Genomic DNA, 18,169 nt, shown 5'->3' with positions numbered 1-18,169 from the left:
TCTCAAAAGTTGCACATAGGAGTGATACCCAGGGTATTGTGTTTATTTTTTTTTTCAGTTGTTCCATATAAGACTTGTATAGTTTAAAAGTAAAAGAAAGTTTAGTCTCACTGCCAAACTTATTCTGGCCTCTGCAGCCAGGCTTCATAAATCTTTCTTCTTGTCACAAAGACAAGGCAAGATGGGATTTACACCAGCGCTACCACGGATCATTTTAACATTAAAAATAGGTTCCTGTTTTTTGCCAGGGAAAATGTCAGTCATTTTGGTCATATATGTTTTAATGTAATTGTATTCAAATGTTTCACTGTAGCACAGATGTTGTTTTGTTGGGGATTTTTTGCTGTGCCAAATTTCCCTTTGACACAAGCAAATGCCTGTTAACAACAGTGCAGTAAAATTCACGCGGACAAGAATGAAAGCTTAATATTACAGCTCATATTTGTTCATTCCCCATTTTCATACTTAATACCTACAAACTGCAAAAAGACCCCTTTATTATCAGCAGAGGGAGAATAAGATACTTCCGTTGGAAGAAAACTTATCCTTGTGATCCCCAAGCTGTTTGCAAGGGCTTAATGGACAGTTTTCTTTCTTCTCTTTTCACAGATTCTGTTTTAAATGATTTTATTATGATGCACTGTGTTTTTATGCCAAATAGTCAGCTCTGCCCAGCCTTGATGGCACAATATCCTTTTGTAAGGGAAAAGTTATATGCCTTTAACAGCTATCCCTGTTGGTGATGAAACTGAAGCTTCTCTCTCTCAAGAAGTACATCACGTTTCATGGAGGCTGTGCCTTGTGGGTAGGTTCTCAGTGTCTGATGAACAGCTATCCATAGTTCAACAACTCTGAAATAGATAGTATATACCCATGATGAGATACAGTCCCGGAGCATGAAAACTGTATCTTTCCTGTGCTGATTGCTATTCCAAGGGAAAGAAATGTACTGTTCCTCCACCAGATAAATGAAATTACATAAAAGTTTGGATTACCCTTCCTGTATCCTTTCTTCTTTTTTTTTGTTTTTGTTTTCTTTTGCTGAGCTACAGCGTCTAGATTTTAACTGAGATCATTATGTTTTAGTGATTTCAATGGTCTACTTTACAGATTACAAGCTGCAAACTGCTTCAGGCAAAAGGGTACCTAAACTAGTAGAATAATGGGTAAGCAGTTTCTAGGTGCTGTCATAATAGTTATCAATAAAAATAATAATAATCTCTAATAATAATGATCTATAGCAAATGTTGACAAACTGCAAGAAACTTCAACTGCATGCAAATACTTATGAGATAAAAGCTTACAATGGATAGCATCAGTTGCTGGAGGTAGTTCTCATACTGTCTGCATGTTTTACAGGAGTCCAAAATGTCCATCAGCCAGTTTGTGGCAAGTCATTTAGTTTGGGGAGCTGCTGGGCACTCAGAGTTTTTCCCGTGCACAGTGACTTGAAGCTATCAAGTGAGTGGGAGCATTAAATAAACATATAATGTTTTCTGGTTTATAGAATTCTGACAGGGGTATAATAACTTCAATTCCCTATTTAGTTTTTAGAAACAGATTCTTGTAAAAGTGTGCTTTCCTTGAAGCTCAGTGGGGCGAGTGACATCTAGGAAAGCTAACCCCTTGAGACAACAAAATAGAGCATCGTGTCATTGTCTGGCAAGCTTGAGAATCCATTTGTGTTACTCCTAGCAAGGACAGTAATTGTTTTTAAAACCTTTGGACTCATAAAAGTGGTCTGCAGAAAATTGTTCGTATACCTGGAACAAACACATTTTCCGAAACCACATAGTTTTGGATATCAAAAGTTTATGAAATGCTGTTGCTGACAGCTTTGAGAGGCGAAGGGAAGGAAAGGACAGAACTTTTTGTGTTTGTTTTGAGGGGTTTTTCTCTGATTTATCTAGCTCATATTATTCAATCGGTCCATTTGAGACTCAGATTTGCCTATCCTCAGGTATAATAGTATACCTCTGATACCCAGTAACTGGGAAAATCAGATGCATAAGCAAAATGTACTTCATTGTTTATAGGGAAAAAGCTTTTCTGAAGACCAAAGTGATAGCATTACTTATGTATGCATACTCAATTGTGATGAAATGTATTCTGGAGAACAGGGTAAGACCACGGTCATAAGTGGGTTGTGGCAAGCCATATTCACATAAGCGGGTTGTGGCAGAGAGGAAAAGAAGGGCTGGAAGTAACTGGTATCCCACTGCTTTAGTGTCAGCTTTTCCTAGAGCTGAATCATTGTTTATTTGGTCCATTCTGAATACGGAAAATCAAACTGTGCCCTGTTGATTGTACCATTGAAATTTATAGTTAGAGTTGAAAGGTTCCTAACAAAGCTTATCTTTTCTGAGCAAAATCATTCTACCAAAAGGTTTGCTGGTGCTGAGATACTAAGGAGAGATTAGTTATGCACAGTTAGGAAATCAAAACACAAAAAAGAAGGGAGGTGATTTAGCCAAAAACACTGGTTTTGCTCCAGCTCCCAATTTTAAATCAATACAAGTCTGTTTTCCTATACCAACTTAGGTTACTATTTTATCTGGCAGCATACAAATATGAGTAGAGCTAGACAATCATAGAATGGTTAAGGGTGGAAAGCACCTCAAGATCATCTAGTTCCAAACCTCCTGCCATGCTGTCTGTTGGACCAAGGCCCTTATTCCCCTATTTTCTACACAGAGATGTAAATGGACAAATCCTCAGAGCTACAGCTTGTCAGAGGGTGGCAGGACAAAGTCATAAAGAATACTTGAAATAGAGTAGCACCTCCAAAAGTGCACTTGGGATAGTGCAAGTGTGTGATATGTGTGCAGGTGTGCATCTATAAAGGAGCACTGTCTAAAAACTTACAAAGTATAAACTCCTCTTTTGCTTTCTGCAGATGGTAGTCCTTTAGTGCATTCCTGTACGTATGCTTTGTGAACCTCCTTAACCATCATACCATCAAAACAGTTAGCATTCTGCTGTCGTAATGGGTGCTGATTTTGCACAGCTCTTGATACGGTTAAGTGTTCCCATGAAGGGAAGAACTGACTTCAGAATTGCTTCCATTTCCTAGCATATCCTAGACATAACTAGAAACATATATACTGAACTCTAACCATGTTGGTGTTGATAAATATTTTACAATTATCTGACACTTGCTGCAAGTATGCATGATCTTTGCCATGAAGCTGCATCCTGTAGGTCCCATAAAAATGGGAGAACCCTTCATTGACTCTCCCTATGATAATGTTAATAAAGGAGCAGTTACTATAAATGAACAGTAAAAATACAGAAAAATTACCACTCACTGTGGTGAGTCAGTTAATAAAATAAAAATACATTAAATAATTACAGTGTTTAAAAGGTAAAAATGGCATGACAGAAACTACTCGGTAGAATGTTAGACTTGTTCCCTGAGACATGAGAGTGTATAGCTTACTGTAAATTATTTAATTCTTATGACCCTTTGACTTATGTACTCCCATAAATGTACTGACATGTTTAGTCATTTTAAACCTGTCTGGGTGAAATTGAAATGCAGAAATTTTGTCAGTCAAATGAGTGCCCCAGTAACCCTGGTAGCATGTCAAGTCACTGCGAGGAATTTGGGGCAGGAGGATCTTTTGGAAAGCGTGAGCTGCTTTTTCACATGATATTTTATTAGTATTTCTTAGGCAAATGCTTCTGTATGAGAAGCTAAAATAAGTAGGTACCTTTGATTTCTAATTAATATTTAATTTTCTAATGAATATTTTAAAATCTTTTGTTAGAACAACTGAAAGAGCACCTGGAAGGGATGATGGACTTTGCTGTGAGTGAAAGCATGTCAGCTGTGAATATTGAACACTGCTATGTAACTGGGAATAATATTATTCATGACAATCAGAATTTTGGTATCTGGGAAGAAAAGCTGAAGATGTAACTGCGCCCATTCAGTGCTTACTTCACATTCAGCTATCAGTTTATTGGGAAACATTAAATATACATTGTTAACTTCTGATCAGTGAGAAGTAGGCATACAAATCTTCATGTTCTATTTCTGCTGGGGTTTATTCTTCATTTTCACATTGGTTAAAAGCTGAAATTATCTCAGTTTGTTGCCCATTGTGCCTTTAGTTTTTTCTTGGTTTCTTGCTTTCAGTAAACGCTACTTTTGTCCTTTTTGCCAAAAACATTTGCGTATTTTTGTTATGTTGACACTCAGTCATGAAAAAGGTCAATGAAATGTTTCCCATTTTTTCTTACTGTTTATCATAAAATAGCTATCACAAAGTATTGTGACACAAATATGCTTTATTTGATAGAGTGGAAATTTCTGCTTTCCTCATGTGTAAGATGAGGCCACTACAGCATTTTTTATTTCACCCCATATCTCTATGGGGCAAAGTTCCTGGTCCCCCTGCCATAATGGAACTGAGGTTCACCTTGGGTTACAGTAACTTCTAAAAATAAAAGGAGTAACACTGGTGCTTCATTCCCATTCACAAATGGAAGACTGGAATTGTTAATAAACACCAAGTGTTCTTTTTCTTCAGCTGTCTCCAAAGAACAAGGAGAAATGCCCTACTTCAGTCTCCATGATTAATCCTCTTCTCTATTGTTCCAAGTGTCATTTCTGTCCTGCTCCCCTACAGCAACTGTCTCTGTGGTGAGATTGTGATCATTCCTGTGCTCTTTAGAGAATTCGCTGTCTTTTTACTTTTTAGTATGAATGTGAAAGGTTCACAAGTCTTTATGCTAGCAGCAGTCCAAAATCAAAAGTATACATTGGAAAGTTATGTTTGAACACCCTGAAAATGGTTCGTTGGAAGTCAGTTGTTTGTGAATTCACACTGGTTTTGATATTTTCAATCACTGAGCGTTTTCCTTGACACCATGGCACCTATCATGCCCAGCCTTCCCAGGGTACAGAGCAGGAGAAAATGGATTATGCCCTCAACAATAAAAGGCGAGTCATTCGACTGGTTCTGCAGTGGGCTGCTTTATATGGAGATTTACTACAAGAAGATGAAGCAGCAATGGCCTTTTTGGAGGTATAAAGGAATTGTATCATTGTACTGAAAAGTACCTACCATGCAAGATAAGCTGAAAGCCTGTTTCTAGTCTGTAGAATTCGGTTATGAACTAAAGAGAAATAAGTCATTTCAAAGTGCAAACTCTTAACTGTTTTATCTGGTTTAGCTGCAGACAGTATACACACTACAACAGTGGTTGAACCATTGTCAAACTCTGGACGTCTGAAAATACCTGCCAGAGTTGCAGACCCCTTTCAAAGCACTGCATGGGTAGATACTTTATAGCAATAGATAAATCTGCTTTATTTTTTAGTATTTTTCTTGTGAATAGCTCAGAGGCTGTCTGGGTTGAACTGGGGGTCTGTTTATGCCTTCCTGAGGTGTGCCAGGAAGGAAGGTGGAAGGTTCTCACTCTACAAAACCAATAACCCATTTCATTTGAATGAAAGCGGTACTACAGCAAGTGGAACTTAAGATCTTTGTCCTCAGAACCCTTCTGATCCCTTAAAATCATTTAGTAATTCAAACATTGCTTGTATGGTATGTGCTACAGTCTTGTATCTGTAAGGTAAAATGCATTGCCAAAGTCATGTTAAGTTGTCATCATTGCAGTTATTATTATATGTTGTATTTATGGAACACGATCATATATGTTACTGGCTGCATGGACGGTCTTGCCCCAAATCATTTAAAAGTGAATCTAATGTAAGAGTTAGGAGAGGGGAATAGAGAGAGGTCTTAAGTAGGACAGACATAACAGCAAGCCCACATGGGAAAGCTTTTTATAATAGGAAAGCTTTGGAGACATAATCTCTTTCATTAGTCCAGAAGTTACAGAATAATTACTAGTTGCAATCATATAGATCCTTCTTTGGGATAGTGTGATGTAGGTCTGTGGCAGGAAGAGATTTGAGTAGGCTTTAAAAGAGGTAGTATTCTAGTGGATTGGAGAAGGTGAGACTCAACTCCGTAACAAATGAATCACTAAGGATTACAACATCTGTGGGTTAAAAAAAGCTATCACACCAGATTATCTGTGAATTTTATAGTCTACTCTTGATAACCTGAAAATGCAGCTTTTGCACAAGCTGTCAATGGTTACACAGTGTGCAAGGGAGCCTCATCAGGCTTCCCTTCTGCATGTGTAACTTGCTTTAAATCAGCTGGAGATAAACAAGTAGAAGTAATAGAGGGTTGAGCCCAGCATGTGTTCCTCTATGCAGATTACAATTCTTTATAATCATTAAGCGATCAGATGTCATCTCATAATCCTCTATCCTGAGTACTGCTTGTTTACCCCTATAGTTATTTAAAGACTATTTTGTATCATTTACAGGAATTTTATGTATCTGTATCAGATGATACTAGAATGATTGCAGCACTAAAGGAACAACTTCCAGAGCTAGAGAAAATTGTAAAGCAAGTGTAAGCACAGTTTTTGCTTCTTTACTCCCCCACCCTTTTTGTCAGTAAATAAATGAATAAAATTTATTGCTTATATCTCTTAAAAATCCATTCTGTGAATGGCAGTCATACAAGATTAAATGTTTGCATGCAAGTTTGTTTGAATGAATGTCTATGGCTCTCTCTTTCCACATCATTCTTGCAAACGCCAAAATCTTGTTGAAAGGTTGACAGAAGGAATAAGAAATTATGTACACACCACTGAAACTAAACTGGATGCTTATTTCATGCTTACATGGACTTTGTATGGTATTTTCCCTGCATAGTCATAGATAACTATGGTGTCATTGAGTCTTTTCATACATGCAAACATTAATACGTTGATACTGTAGTTTGACAAGTGGTCTATGTTCTATGTGTGATTTTGTATACAAAATCTTCCCAATAATATATAATTACATGTTCTGTGATTTACCTTTTGATAGTTCTGAAGAACCTAAAGCACAACAGAAGAAGGTAAGATAATATATTTTTTTCCATTTTCTAAAGTCAGAGCTTTAGCACAGCAAATCCATAAGCATCTACTCTTTAGAAATCATGGATATATTAAAACAACACATTGAGAAATAGCTTTTAACATTGTCAAATTTTGCATTGCTACTCTTTTTCCTGTCATTGAGAAGAGACTATTGTAGTTCATGTCTACCCCATAATGTTTCTTTTTGCATTAATTTGAATCCTGATGATTCATTTTCAGCACAAAGTTCTTCTGCAGCTGTTCAACACAAGTGATGACAGAGCACAGAAACGCCAGCCTATCAGGGGTAGCGATGAAGGTGAGTGCCTTCTGTGCAGAGTTTTCTTGAGCCACTGAGATTTGCAGTAAATTTGTCTCTCACCCAAAATGGTCTTAAAATAAACAGAAACACCTACCTACGTTTTTGAAGTCTGATCTGAAGGAAACTCTGCTTTTGCTAGCCCAATATTCTCCACCATTGATTTGAAGTGTCCTGGTCTTTACCCTTAGTTACTTGTGCTATCAAACACTGTGCTTCCTCAGATAGAGACACCTTTAAAATAGGGAATGAACGAACCAGGTAAGAATCAGCACAGACACTGTTCTGCAGGTAATGGCAGTGCAATAAATAGTGGGTGCTGAAGGTCATGTTTGAGACTCTGTCTCCCCTATGTAGTTTAAACTAACAAGTACAGCTGTTCCTTTGAGAGACAGAAATGGAGGAGATAATCGTGCCATGGATTTCTGCCCTGTGGCACACTGCCTAGAAAACAAAATCTGCTGGTTTGCCCTATTCTCTTGTTTCATTCTCTGAAGAGATTAAGATAAAGTTTAGAGCAGTGTATCAGAATAACATTTTCAGTTGTACTTGCTTTTAATGTTTTCTTTTACTTCAGGCAGCTTAAAGCCCTGCTATGTGAGCAAAATCCTGAGCTCTGCTGATGAGATCTGTTCATTGCTTATACAAAGATACATGCTCCTTAAACTTCATAAATCTGATGATGTCTTTGGAACTGCTAGGACCAGTCTCTCGATAGTTGTTTTGGTGCATCTTCATCACAGAAAATAGCTTCTTTTTCAAGGTGTTTGATATTAAAGGATAGCTCTTGCTAGTGAACAGTAGTAAAAAAAGGGAACAAAATACAAGGTCATATAGCTGAGAAAGCTGATGGCATAAATCAAACCAATGAAAGAGCTATTTCAAAGGCTGGAAGTAACTGTGTGTGAACAGCAGATATCCTGCCAGGCGTACAGTTTCTGTTGTCCATAACAGTGTCTCTTCTAGGTCTACAAAAGAGTGAAACAGTTGCTGCTGCCAGGAAAGTGCAACTTGTGTCTGTGGGGATAGGCAGTAACTGCCCTTTTCCTGTTGCTGTGTGGAACTGGCAGGGCACTGACCATAGAATTATCCATGGACAGCTCATACCCCAGGGGCTGCTTGGCTTGGCTTGAAGGATCTAGAGCTTTCTCTCTTAAAGTCATGTCACTTTGAGCTGCCTTGCTTTTTGCAGGCTAATGTACATAGCATGCTAATGTAGGCTAAGTGATACTGATTTCTAGGCAGCCAGAGGCCTGGATTAGTGTATTGCTTTGTGAGCCAATTTGTACTGTACACTCAAGTGTATTCTTATTTTCAGGGTATTTTTATTCTTAGTCCACAACATTCTTGATTCAGGAATTACATACTTGCTTGTACAAACCAGGTTGCAACACAGCTGGATTTAAGTTCTGATTTTAACAAAAACTATTTTCACATCTATTTTGTAAATGTGAAAATTATTTTCCTGTAATTAAGAGAGTTTGCAGCCAGTTTTCTGACTTGAAAAGAAGTATTAATTTAAAATATTATAACGTCTGGAACATAACAAAGTGCCAGATTAAATTGGCATCCATAAATAACATAGCAATACTGAAACACTCATATGCATGGTTTGCTAAAAGCTCTGGGAAATCAGAGATTTCTGCCCTAGAAACTGTAGAACATCTGAGGAATGGGGAGCTATCAAACTTGTAGTGATTTATTGTTGCTTTGTTTCGTTTGTGAGGAGTGGTTACTGAAGTGATAGTAGTTTGTACAATGAAGTCTCTGTGGTTATTACATGTGACATGCACAGCACATTTTTTTTTTCTTTAGTTCTGTTTAAGGTGTACTGCATAGATCAAACCTACACCACTATTCGGGTGCCAGTTGCTTCCTCTGTGAAGGAAGTGATCAGCGCAGTAGCAGATAAGCTGGGATCTGGAGAAGGCCTCATCATAGTAAAGATGAGCTCAGGAGGAGGTATTGTATTTGCATATCTTAAACTCTTCTTGCTTACAGTGAAGCAGAGCTTTGGAGGGGATTGAAAGACTAAGTCAGTCAAGGCTTTTTATGTCAATGTGCATGTTCAGGTTCTGACTCAGAGTCAAGACCTTTGCCTGCTGCAGGCACAGGCTGAAACTCATATGGGAGACAGGAAAAGCTTGTGTATCTGCATGTTAGAGAGCAGAGCTACCCCAGGTTTCCATCACTGCAAGGGATTTTAACAATAGAAATAGGAGGTAAATGTGGGTAATGTCAGGCTAGACATACAAATCAGCAACAGCAGAAAACACGGCAGTGCAGACATTCCAAGACTGGTCACTACCATTCTGGCTGCTCGGTCCATGCAAACCATTACTGAGCAACTTAGTGCCAAGCCCACTGACCTAGTGTTTGCAAGGGGTCAGGAGTCAGGCCCCCACTGTAGGCTGTGGGAATGGGAGAGTAACTGCAAGGTGAATTCTGCTGCAGAATTGGTGTTGGTGAAGTGCTCTGGTTGAGTGTGAACGTGTGGACACCTGTGTGGACACACAGAGAGCTGTGTTTGAAGGCATTTTTGCAAACAGTGGTGCCTGCCAAAGCCAGCTCACTTCCTGAAAACCGACACCAGGCGGCTCTCCTTTTTGCAGTTGCAGCAATACTTTATTGTCAGATTTCCTGAAAGGCAGCACATGCTGGAAGAGACTGTGTTGTGTTACTTTATTATCTTTTCTTTACCTGGGAGTAAAAGCTCTTTCAGAACTGCTGTAATGAGATTTGAATACAGTTGCATTTCATCACCTCCTTATGCAGTTACTGTCTTCTAAGGCAATTTCTATTAAGAATAGCTCTCTGAATGCTCACAGCTCAGAGAAGAATGAATGGAGTCCCTAATTATGGTTGCTTTTTGCAGGCAGTTTCTAGAGATGGCAGCACAGGCTTCTTGACCTGTCTGTAGAGTCTGGGGCAAAGATTCTGGTGACATATTCCAGTTTCATAGGAGACTGGTTTGGGCTGAGCTTGTTGTCACATTTCTTCAATAAAGAGGACCTTGTTGTTATCTGTTTTCTATCCTAGACATTGGTTAACTGTGGAAAATTTGTTCCCAGAAGTGTGATCTGTGCAGCTGTTGGATCAGTCCTGCTGTAAATTCGACATATATATCATGACTGTTTATATAATAAACAATCTGTTGTTTCATGGTTACAGAAAAGGTTGTGCTCAAACCTCATGATGTTTCAGTGTTTACGACTCTGAGTGTTAATGGACGGCTGTTTGCTTGCCCACGTGATCAGTTTGATTCATTGGTATGTATGTATGCAGTTCTCAGGAAGTTCAGTTCTTCTCTTCATTTGAACACTTGACCTTTTTTGCATTATCATGCTTTAGGTAAAAGCTAATGGAAACATTCACAACAGAGGGCTTGTCACAGTGCTGTGGGATGAGCCCCAAAATTAAAACAAGGTAATGTAATTCCCTAAACTAGAGCAGAAATCCACCCGATCCACATGACAGCACTCGATCTCAGTATTCTGTCACACTGAGCATTTAGGTAGATCCGAATATTGTCACTAAGATATGCAGAAATTCCCGATTACAGAAGTGTCTACTCAAGGCCACAGATAGATATTTTTGAAGATGGATCTTACTAATTAAAGCATTCTGAGGACTTGATTCCAACAGTAAATTGCTAAAAATATTCTACTTCTCAGCCCCACAAAATACTGTGTCAGTATCTCAGATGACTCTAATATATTCACAGAAAATATTCCTGGTAGAGGGTCTGTTTTTTCTTAGGTAGAATTGTTCATAAGTACTCACGGTTTATACAGTAATTCTAACAATCTCCATGGGGTCTGCTTTTATAGAATTTGATTTGACTGTACTTTTTGTTCCTTTTATTTCATTAAAAACAAATGTCATTGCCAAGTCGTGTCAGCATGAACTCTATTACTCCTAGCCTTGTTTCAGCCTCCTGTATGCTTTTAACAAGCCACTTAGTATGTATGCCTGATTTCTTTTATCGATATGGTAAAATCTGTGCTTTGCTGCTGCTTTCAATTTAGTAACCAGGGAATGCACATCCAGCATACTGTAGCGACATGCAGAGATACCTCTTGTTCAGTTTATTAAATTCTGGTGTTCCCTTAAGGTTAATTAATCCTGCCAAGTAGATACCCTCATGGGGCATGATACTCTAAAGCGGGGGTGTTGCATCAGTGCAACTGTGCTGGGTACTTTTATATGTCTCTGCATTGTCTGTGTAGATATAGTTTTGGCAGGAAATTGTCATGACTTTCTGTGCCTTTTTGCTGATGCTATTTACCATGGATCAAGTACTCGGAATGCTAGAATAAGCTTTAAAATACAGGGATGCAATGTGCTAGTTTTCTTCAATTGGACTGACTTGAGTAGTCGTTAGGGAGGAACACTCAGCACCTTAAAAGAGATTCTCAACACTGCATGACAGAATACATCCCTTTATCAGCTGCATTTTTTCAAATAGGCATAAACAAATTGCAGAGTGTTACAGCCTCACTTGCCTCCCAGTTTAGCCCCTTCACATTTCAATTTGTGGCTGCTGCCTATGCATGTACATTTATTCACATTACTCTTGGCGATTCCCGTGTGAAAATTGTTCTGGGTTAGATTAATTTTCAGATACGCAATGAGCTTACTTCTAAGTGCTTCTTTCCTAGCCTTGGAAAATATGTGTTTGTTATGGTAACAGCTACATTGTGTTTGTCTCCAAATAGGGGAAAAAAAGCCTTCTTTCAGTCTTTGGTCAATTCTCTTTCCACAGATTTCCACAAATTTAGGATTTTCTACACCAAAATGCTCAACTTTTATTTCATACTCTTAGACTGAAGAAGTGTTGTGTTTATGCAGATCTCGATCCAGAGCAATCTGCAGGCTGTTATAAGATTGATGGCAGTCCTGGGTCTTTTTAGATAATACTTATATACACTATTTTTTCTTTTAAAATTGTAGAAGAAGCTTTTAAGGTAATAATGCCTGTGGTTTAGCTTAGTAATTTTAAATTATTCTATGATTTGAAAGGCAAGTTTTCCTTAGAGTACAAAGCAGGAACTCATACAGAAATGATCCTACATGCTGTGTTATGGAGGGAGTGATTTGATGTATTAATCCAGTCTGTCCTTTTTCTATTGATAATATAATCTTCCTACATAAAAGGATAAATGTAAATATGATCTGTTAATCTTGCAGACTCTATTGAGTTTGTACTCGAAAAGGAGCCTGTTGATAATTCCCTGCTCCGTAATTAGCTAACAAAGGCCCTATGAGAAATTGAGAAACTTGGAAGTGAACTCTACTGCCCTCTCCTGGAAACTAAACAATTAAAACGTGGGTTCTCAGGGAGCTACTACTTCAAATCTGACTTGATCTCAAGCCATGTTTTAAATCTCTTTGATACAAGATTTACTTGTCTACAAAACTGTGTATCTCATCTCATTTTTGGGGTGGTATGGAAGTGTCTTTCAAAATGTTTTAACTTGAATGAGTTAAAGGATTCTTTCTCCTAAGACTCTGAGCATATAATTCTAATTAGCATAGCCAGGAGTTTTGCAGTCACAAATAGTGCATCCCTGTACTGTCAGAGAGAAAGTATGAGGCTTATTTTATAAATGGTCAGAAGATCTTGCAATCACTGCAGATTTCTGAAATATGGCAGATGTAATAATTCTCATCACTAGAATCAATAATTTTGCAGAAGCATTTGGCTTGCGCTTTGTGATCTAGATATTTGTGTATACAAAAAAGGAAACTGATAACAAAAGCTTTGTGGAAAGACCTATGCTCCTAAACAGACATGCTTTAGTTAGTGCAACGTGCATTGAAGTATTTATTTCTGGCTTCAAATTTTAGAGCAATGCTAAAAATAACACACTGAGAACAGTCTGTGTTATTTCCTTACAGTGCCTCTGAAGAGCTTTCAGAATTTTCCTGACTGTCCTGTGCATAATGGATACTGATTTTGCACAGGGCTTCGCATTTCCTAAATGCCAGCCTGTAGTTAAAAGCAAATTTCAGTTTTGCTGTTAGAAACTTGCTTAGGAAAGTGGTCACATAAGGAAAAAAAAGGTCAGAAATGTTATGGAACTAGAGCACCAGTCATGGAATGTAGTATTTCTAAAATATTTTTATGGCATTTTTCCATTTGTAGGCACCATTACCAGAACAGGAAGGACCATCGACGGGTACAGTAGGAACGTTCGAACTGATGAGCTCCAAAGACTTAGCACATCAGTTGACAATTTATGACTGGGAGCTCTTCAACTGCGTGCATGAGGTATGAGGATCTATTCTCTACGGCAGATTAGAATCTGTTAGAAAATGTTTAGTTTCACATTGTAGGTTTGTGCTTAACTCGCAAAACTTTCTCTAAGCTTGATCTTCAAAAATACTACAATAAAGCCACCTACAAGTTTTGAAAGTGTGAGGCACTCTTAATGGTTTAGGCAAAATGCAAAAACAAAGTTAAACTTCTCCTGTGCTTGTGCTGCTTACTGAATTGCTTTTGTATGTTTTAAGGTATCAAACTATTTATATATAGTCTGTAGTTATGTTTTTAGTATGCCTCAGCTATTGTCTACTGGGTTTGCAACCTGCATCCTTGTCATTTACAGCAATAAACATAAACTGCAGAGCAAGTTTCAGGCTAGATGCTTACCTGGTCATTGTTAGCCTTCTTCCTCTGTCCAAAAGGTGAGATTTCTAAAACAAAATATCCCGAACTGTTTTCTTTTTCCTAGCTGGAACTGATTTATCACACTTTTGGGAGGCACAATTTTAAAAAGACCACAGCAAACCTGGACTTGTTTTTAAGAAGATTTAATGAAATTCAGTTCTGGGTGGTCACTGAGATTTGTCTTTGCGCTCAACTCAGCAAACGTGTTCAGCTGTTAAAGAAGTATATAAAGATAGCAGCCCAGTAAGTATACAGTCATCTGTGAGCTGCAAATGAGGTTCAGTATAGTCAATTTGTTGTCTTTTTTCTTTTTTGTTTTCAGACAACCACACAGCAGAGATTAAAATGTTCTCTATTTGGTAATTCTGTCCATTTCCTTATAGAGCTGTATCGAACCTTGTTTATAGTCTTCTTTTGTGTCCTACTTTCCATTGCTCCTTGATCTGTGATCTCTTAGAGCCATGCATTCACATCAAATTTGTGAGTAAATATATTTCAGTTCATTAGGAGAATCCTTCATTTACCCTTACATGCATTTTCAAATATTAATATGCAAACTAGTAAATATTAACAAAATTGAGCCTTAATTTTCCTCAGAACAGCAGTGTTTGTCGTGCTGTTCAGGAAGACTCATCTCAGAATTGCTCTGAGTGGGAAAATCAAGAGGGAAGAGCAAAGAGATGTAGTATGGGGATGATGAGGCTTATGTTACCTTCAGTCTTCTTGGGATATTTTTGTAATACTTTTGTTTGAAAATACAACAATAAGAATATCCTTTTTTGTTACTAACTACTGGGCCTGAACTTGGATAGCAGGCAGTTCTTGCTTTTTTCTATTCCTCTGTTCATATTAAGACTTAAACTCCTTGGAGCCTTCATGCCAAAGATGTTGGCCTTGACTCCTTATCACTGAAGCAAGGGTGTGACAGAGCGGGAGCAGGGACGTGCTCCTGCCCCCTTCATAGCTATAGTTTTATATCACTGTTACCTGCTTCCTTACTTTGCAGTTCATGGTGTACTTATTGCATTCATCACTGTCTGAACAAACATTTGGCTGAGGTGTGCAGTGAGGAACTGCCTGTATTAAGTGTCTATGCCTTTGGACACTGTGGCCATTAGACAGTCTTGCCGAACAAAGAAATTCTTACTTGCAGTTAAACCATAAGTTTATATCATTGAATGTAGTTGTGTGAAGGAAGAGGTTACTGTTAGAGCTGTGTGCCACCCTCCTCCCAGTTAGTAATTCCACATAGCTGAAATCAGGGTTCACATCAGAACTCTGCGTCAGCATGCCTACCTCCTCTGGGAAGGACCCTGCTCTCCCTGTACCGGCTTCCTCTGGGAACTGCTTTGGGCTCTCCGGTCAGATTACAGTTGGTCGAAGCTGACCATTTCAAACTCTATTGGTGGGCACGCAGGACCAGGTTTATATTCAGAACAGAGGACAGAATTTACCTCTCTAGTTTTTTAAAACATGTATACCGCATATTCCATTATGTCATTCTGCAGAGCGGAACTGGGAAGCAAGCTGCCAGCCTGCGGGCTGTGTCCAGGAGAGGGCACTGGCACCCGCACACAGAGGCATCTGAGTCTGTTCTGAACTCAGGCATGAAACGGGAAAACGTTGAAATGTGGCGAATTAAGAAACAATAGTCATTTCCATAAACACTTGAAATCAGCTATCCTAAAAATTACAATTAAATGTCTGCTTAATAAACTGCCCTCGCTCGTGGGTTCCTGAGTGTCATGGGTTTAATCCTATGCTATTTACAACAGCTTGACAACCTCCTGTTTACTTCCATGTTTCTGGTATCACTACAATGCTAAAAATAAACAGCTAAAAGAAGTCTGCTCTGCTGAGCCCTCTTTGTCTCCTACCAGCAGAGCAATGTGAGGCACAAGGTTTTCCTCCTTGCAGATGGAGCAGGCAGGTTGAATTGCAGCTGCTGGAAAGGCCACAGGGAAGTTTGGCAGGCTGCTGCCCTCAGCACATGCCGTGCTGCCATGGGAACAGGTACCACAGCATACGGTAAAACAAACACTGAAGTTAGTGGGACAAAAAGGCAAGGAACTGGATCAAAAGATGTGGGCCCAGGCCTTGAAGCAGTGTCTTTGAGGAAGTTTCGCTTGTGAAGAGACCTAATGAGAACTGTACCCTACCTAGAAGCACTAGGCTCGTTAGAAAAGTGTTTGGGGAGAACAGCTCAGTGCTGCACTATTAACTTTAGGGATGACTGATGGCAACGAGGTGCCTTGCACATACTGATTTTCAAAGCTAGCTGAGAGCCCTGTTTCAGCTCTGCACCTTGGGGCTCTGGAACCATCACAGAAGGCACATCGTTCTGTGTCTGCCACCCCACGCACCCTGTGATGTGTGCTCCCTGTCTGTGCAGGCAAGCACAATGCCAAGTGCTGGCTCCAAGTGCTGTGCACGTGTACTTTCAGTTCCGGGAGCTGCTGCTGTCTTTGCATCTGCAGGGAAAGGATGTAGAGGTTACCAGGTTCATCTCTTTTCTCCAGTCCCTGTAGGATTAAACTTTCAAACAAAGGGGAAAAGTGAACTGTATTTCCTACAGTGAGGTCTTCCCATATTAATTGTATCAGAAAGGCCTTCTAGGATGTACATGCACATATGCTCATGGATATGTGCAAAGCAGGTTTGCATGTATTTACGCTTCGCATATATACCACAAGCTGTTTAGAAACCTTCTTGTATATCACTATACTCAGACACTTCCATTCAGTTGCTGAAAATCATTCTTTCTATACACATGCATATGTTACAAGCCCAAGGAGCCTGTAAGAAGTTTTTAAGGGTGTGTGTTCACAGAGAAAATGCCAGGAGCAATACGCTCGTGTAAGTACCAAGAGGTTTTAAGCACGCATGGTTGTGTTGGAGACAAGTGTGTGCACATGTGTATTTTCACAGTTCGTACTTACAGGAAGTTTTTTCCAATACAGTCTGTTCTGGGAGGCAGAGAGGGACCTCTGCTTTGCACACACTGTGGTGCCTTGGGGGATCCACTTTCTGACATTTTACAGGCAGCATATATGCAGTGGAGCCATGCAGCACTGTTTCTACTACCTTAAAGTGGTCCTCTGTTTGGAACTGAGTTATTTAGTGTAGAGCCTGTAGAATTTACAGAATATTTGATGTAGAATGTCATACATCTAGATGGATTTTAAATTTTAAATTACATTACTTAACAGGTGTTTTGCTAAACTTTTCCTTTTTAAAATGAGATTGAAATTACGTATTGTAGATGCATTTGCAGCTGCCTACCATGTTTCAGCACTACTGCTGTGTAGTACTAGTTATTTTCTCAATGCCACAATTTATTCTCACTGTCCCAGGCTGTGGACAGATATCCCGTCCTGGATTTAGTTGTGCCTGGGGAAGAGGTTATCACTCACAGCCTACCCTGGCTGCTTTTCATCCTCATCTCCCATCAGATCCCCTAACGAGGCATCCCCTGACCTGCCCTAGTCAGAGTAAGTTGGCTAACCTTTCTCACTGTCCCTAATCTGATGTGGGAGAATTTGTATGAGCAGCTCTGCCAGAAGATCTGAGGGGGCAGCAGTGTCCAACAAACAGACCATCAGATGGGAGAATTCATCTTCTCACACACTCGGTGTTCACACAGGGCAGGCACAAGCAAGGCCCGATCTACAGAACTCACCCACTCAATACACTGAGTCTGGTGAAATGGAGGGAGAGAAAAAACAGAACAACAGTAAAGTGATGTGGCAGTTATGGAGTCCACCACTAGGATTGATGATTGTACTGATTCCATCAGGAGCTGAGGATTCCTCAGAGGAGCCTACGAGCTTCAGCAATGAATAAAGAAAAAGCTATCTGAGAATCATAGCTTGAATCTCATGGAAATTTTCTTAGGAAACAGCAGAAGACCCAGCAGACTGAGGTGCTGAAATCAGATCTTGGCAAATGTTGTGAAAAAAGAAAATTATTTGCAGGAACCTAGTGAGAGACAGATTTATGAGATACAGGCTTTGTTCTCTCTCTTTCCTTCCCATTGAGACAATGAGCCACCTGATGCAGTCCCAGCTGAGCAGCTGTGTGGGCTGTTCCTGTCAGATTGTGTCTACTCCTGCATATGGTGTATTGGATCTTCCATAATACTCAGCTACATGTTCCAGTTTTTCCTGATGTTAACAAATTTCTCTTTTGCATTAGGGATTAAGCATGATCTAGAGCTCCTAATATCCAGGACCTGGATAATT

The 18,169-nt window shown here is 39.3% G+C and overlaps 1 protein-coding gene and 1 long non-coding RNA gene across 7 annotated transcripts in view; one reads left to right on the top strand and one right to left on the bottom strand.

The window, feature by feature from the left end:
• RAPGEF4 (Rap guanine nucleotide exchange factor 4) overlaps nucleotides 1-18,169 on the top strand; it is a 148,990-nt gene that overhangs the window by 114,453 nt on the left and 16,368 nt on the right. For all 6 annotated transcript variants that reach the window (XM_061342456.1, XM_061342435.1, XM_061342446.1 and 3 more), the window contains 9 exons: nucleotides 610-688; nucleotides 4,883-5,033; nucleotides 6,352-6,440; nucleotides 6,905-6,935; nucleotides 7,177-7,255; nucleotides 9,071-9,217; nucleotides 10,427-10,524; nucleotides 13,404-13,529; nucleotides 13,993-14,171. In XM_061342456.1, coding sequence (XP_061198440.1) covers nucleotides 610-688; nucleotides 4,883-5,033; nucleotides 6,352-6,440; nucleotides 6,905-6,935; nucleotides 7,177-7,255; nucleotides 9,071-9,217; nucleotides 10,427-10,524; nucleotides 13,404-13,529; nucleotides 13,993-14,171 — 979 coding nt within the window. The remainder of the gene's footprint in view (nucleotides 1-609; nucleotides 689-4,882; nucleotides 5,034-6,351; nucleotides 6,441-6,904; nucleotides 6,936-7,176; nucleotides 7,256-9,070; nucleotides 9,218-10,426; nucleotides 10,525-13,403; nucleotides 13,530-13,992; nucleotides 14,172-18,169) is intronic.
• On the bottom strand, nucleotides 7,428-17,104 carry LOC133206589 (uncharacterized). The gene is made up of 3 exons (XR_009723815.1): nucleotides 15,806-17,104; nucleotides 15,225-15,528; nucleotides 7,428-7,489 (listed from the first exon to the last, which is right to left on the bottom strand). It is a non-coding gene; the product is annotated as an uncharacterized LOC133206589 (long non-coding RNA).

Source organism: Neopsephotus bourkii, unplaced genomic scaffold (genome assembly GCF_033783945.1).
Source record: "Neopsephotus bourkii isolate Nb327-2 ecotype Australia unplaced genomic scaffold, CSIRO-AGI_Nbou_v1 NB_196, whole genome shotgun sequence".
In the NCBI taxonomy this organism is placed as follows: Eukaryota; Metazoa; Chordata; class Aves; order Psittaciformes; family Psittacidae; genus Neopsephotus; species Neopsephotus bourkii.
This window is presented reverse-complemented; position numbering and strand designations above follow the sequence as displayed.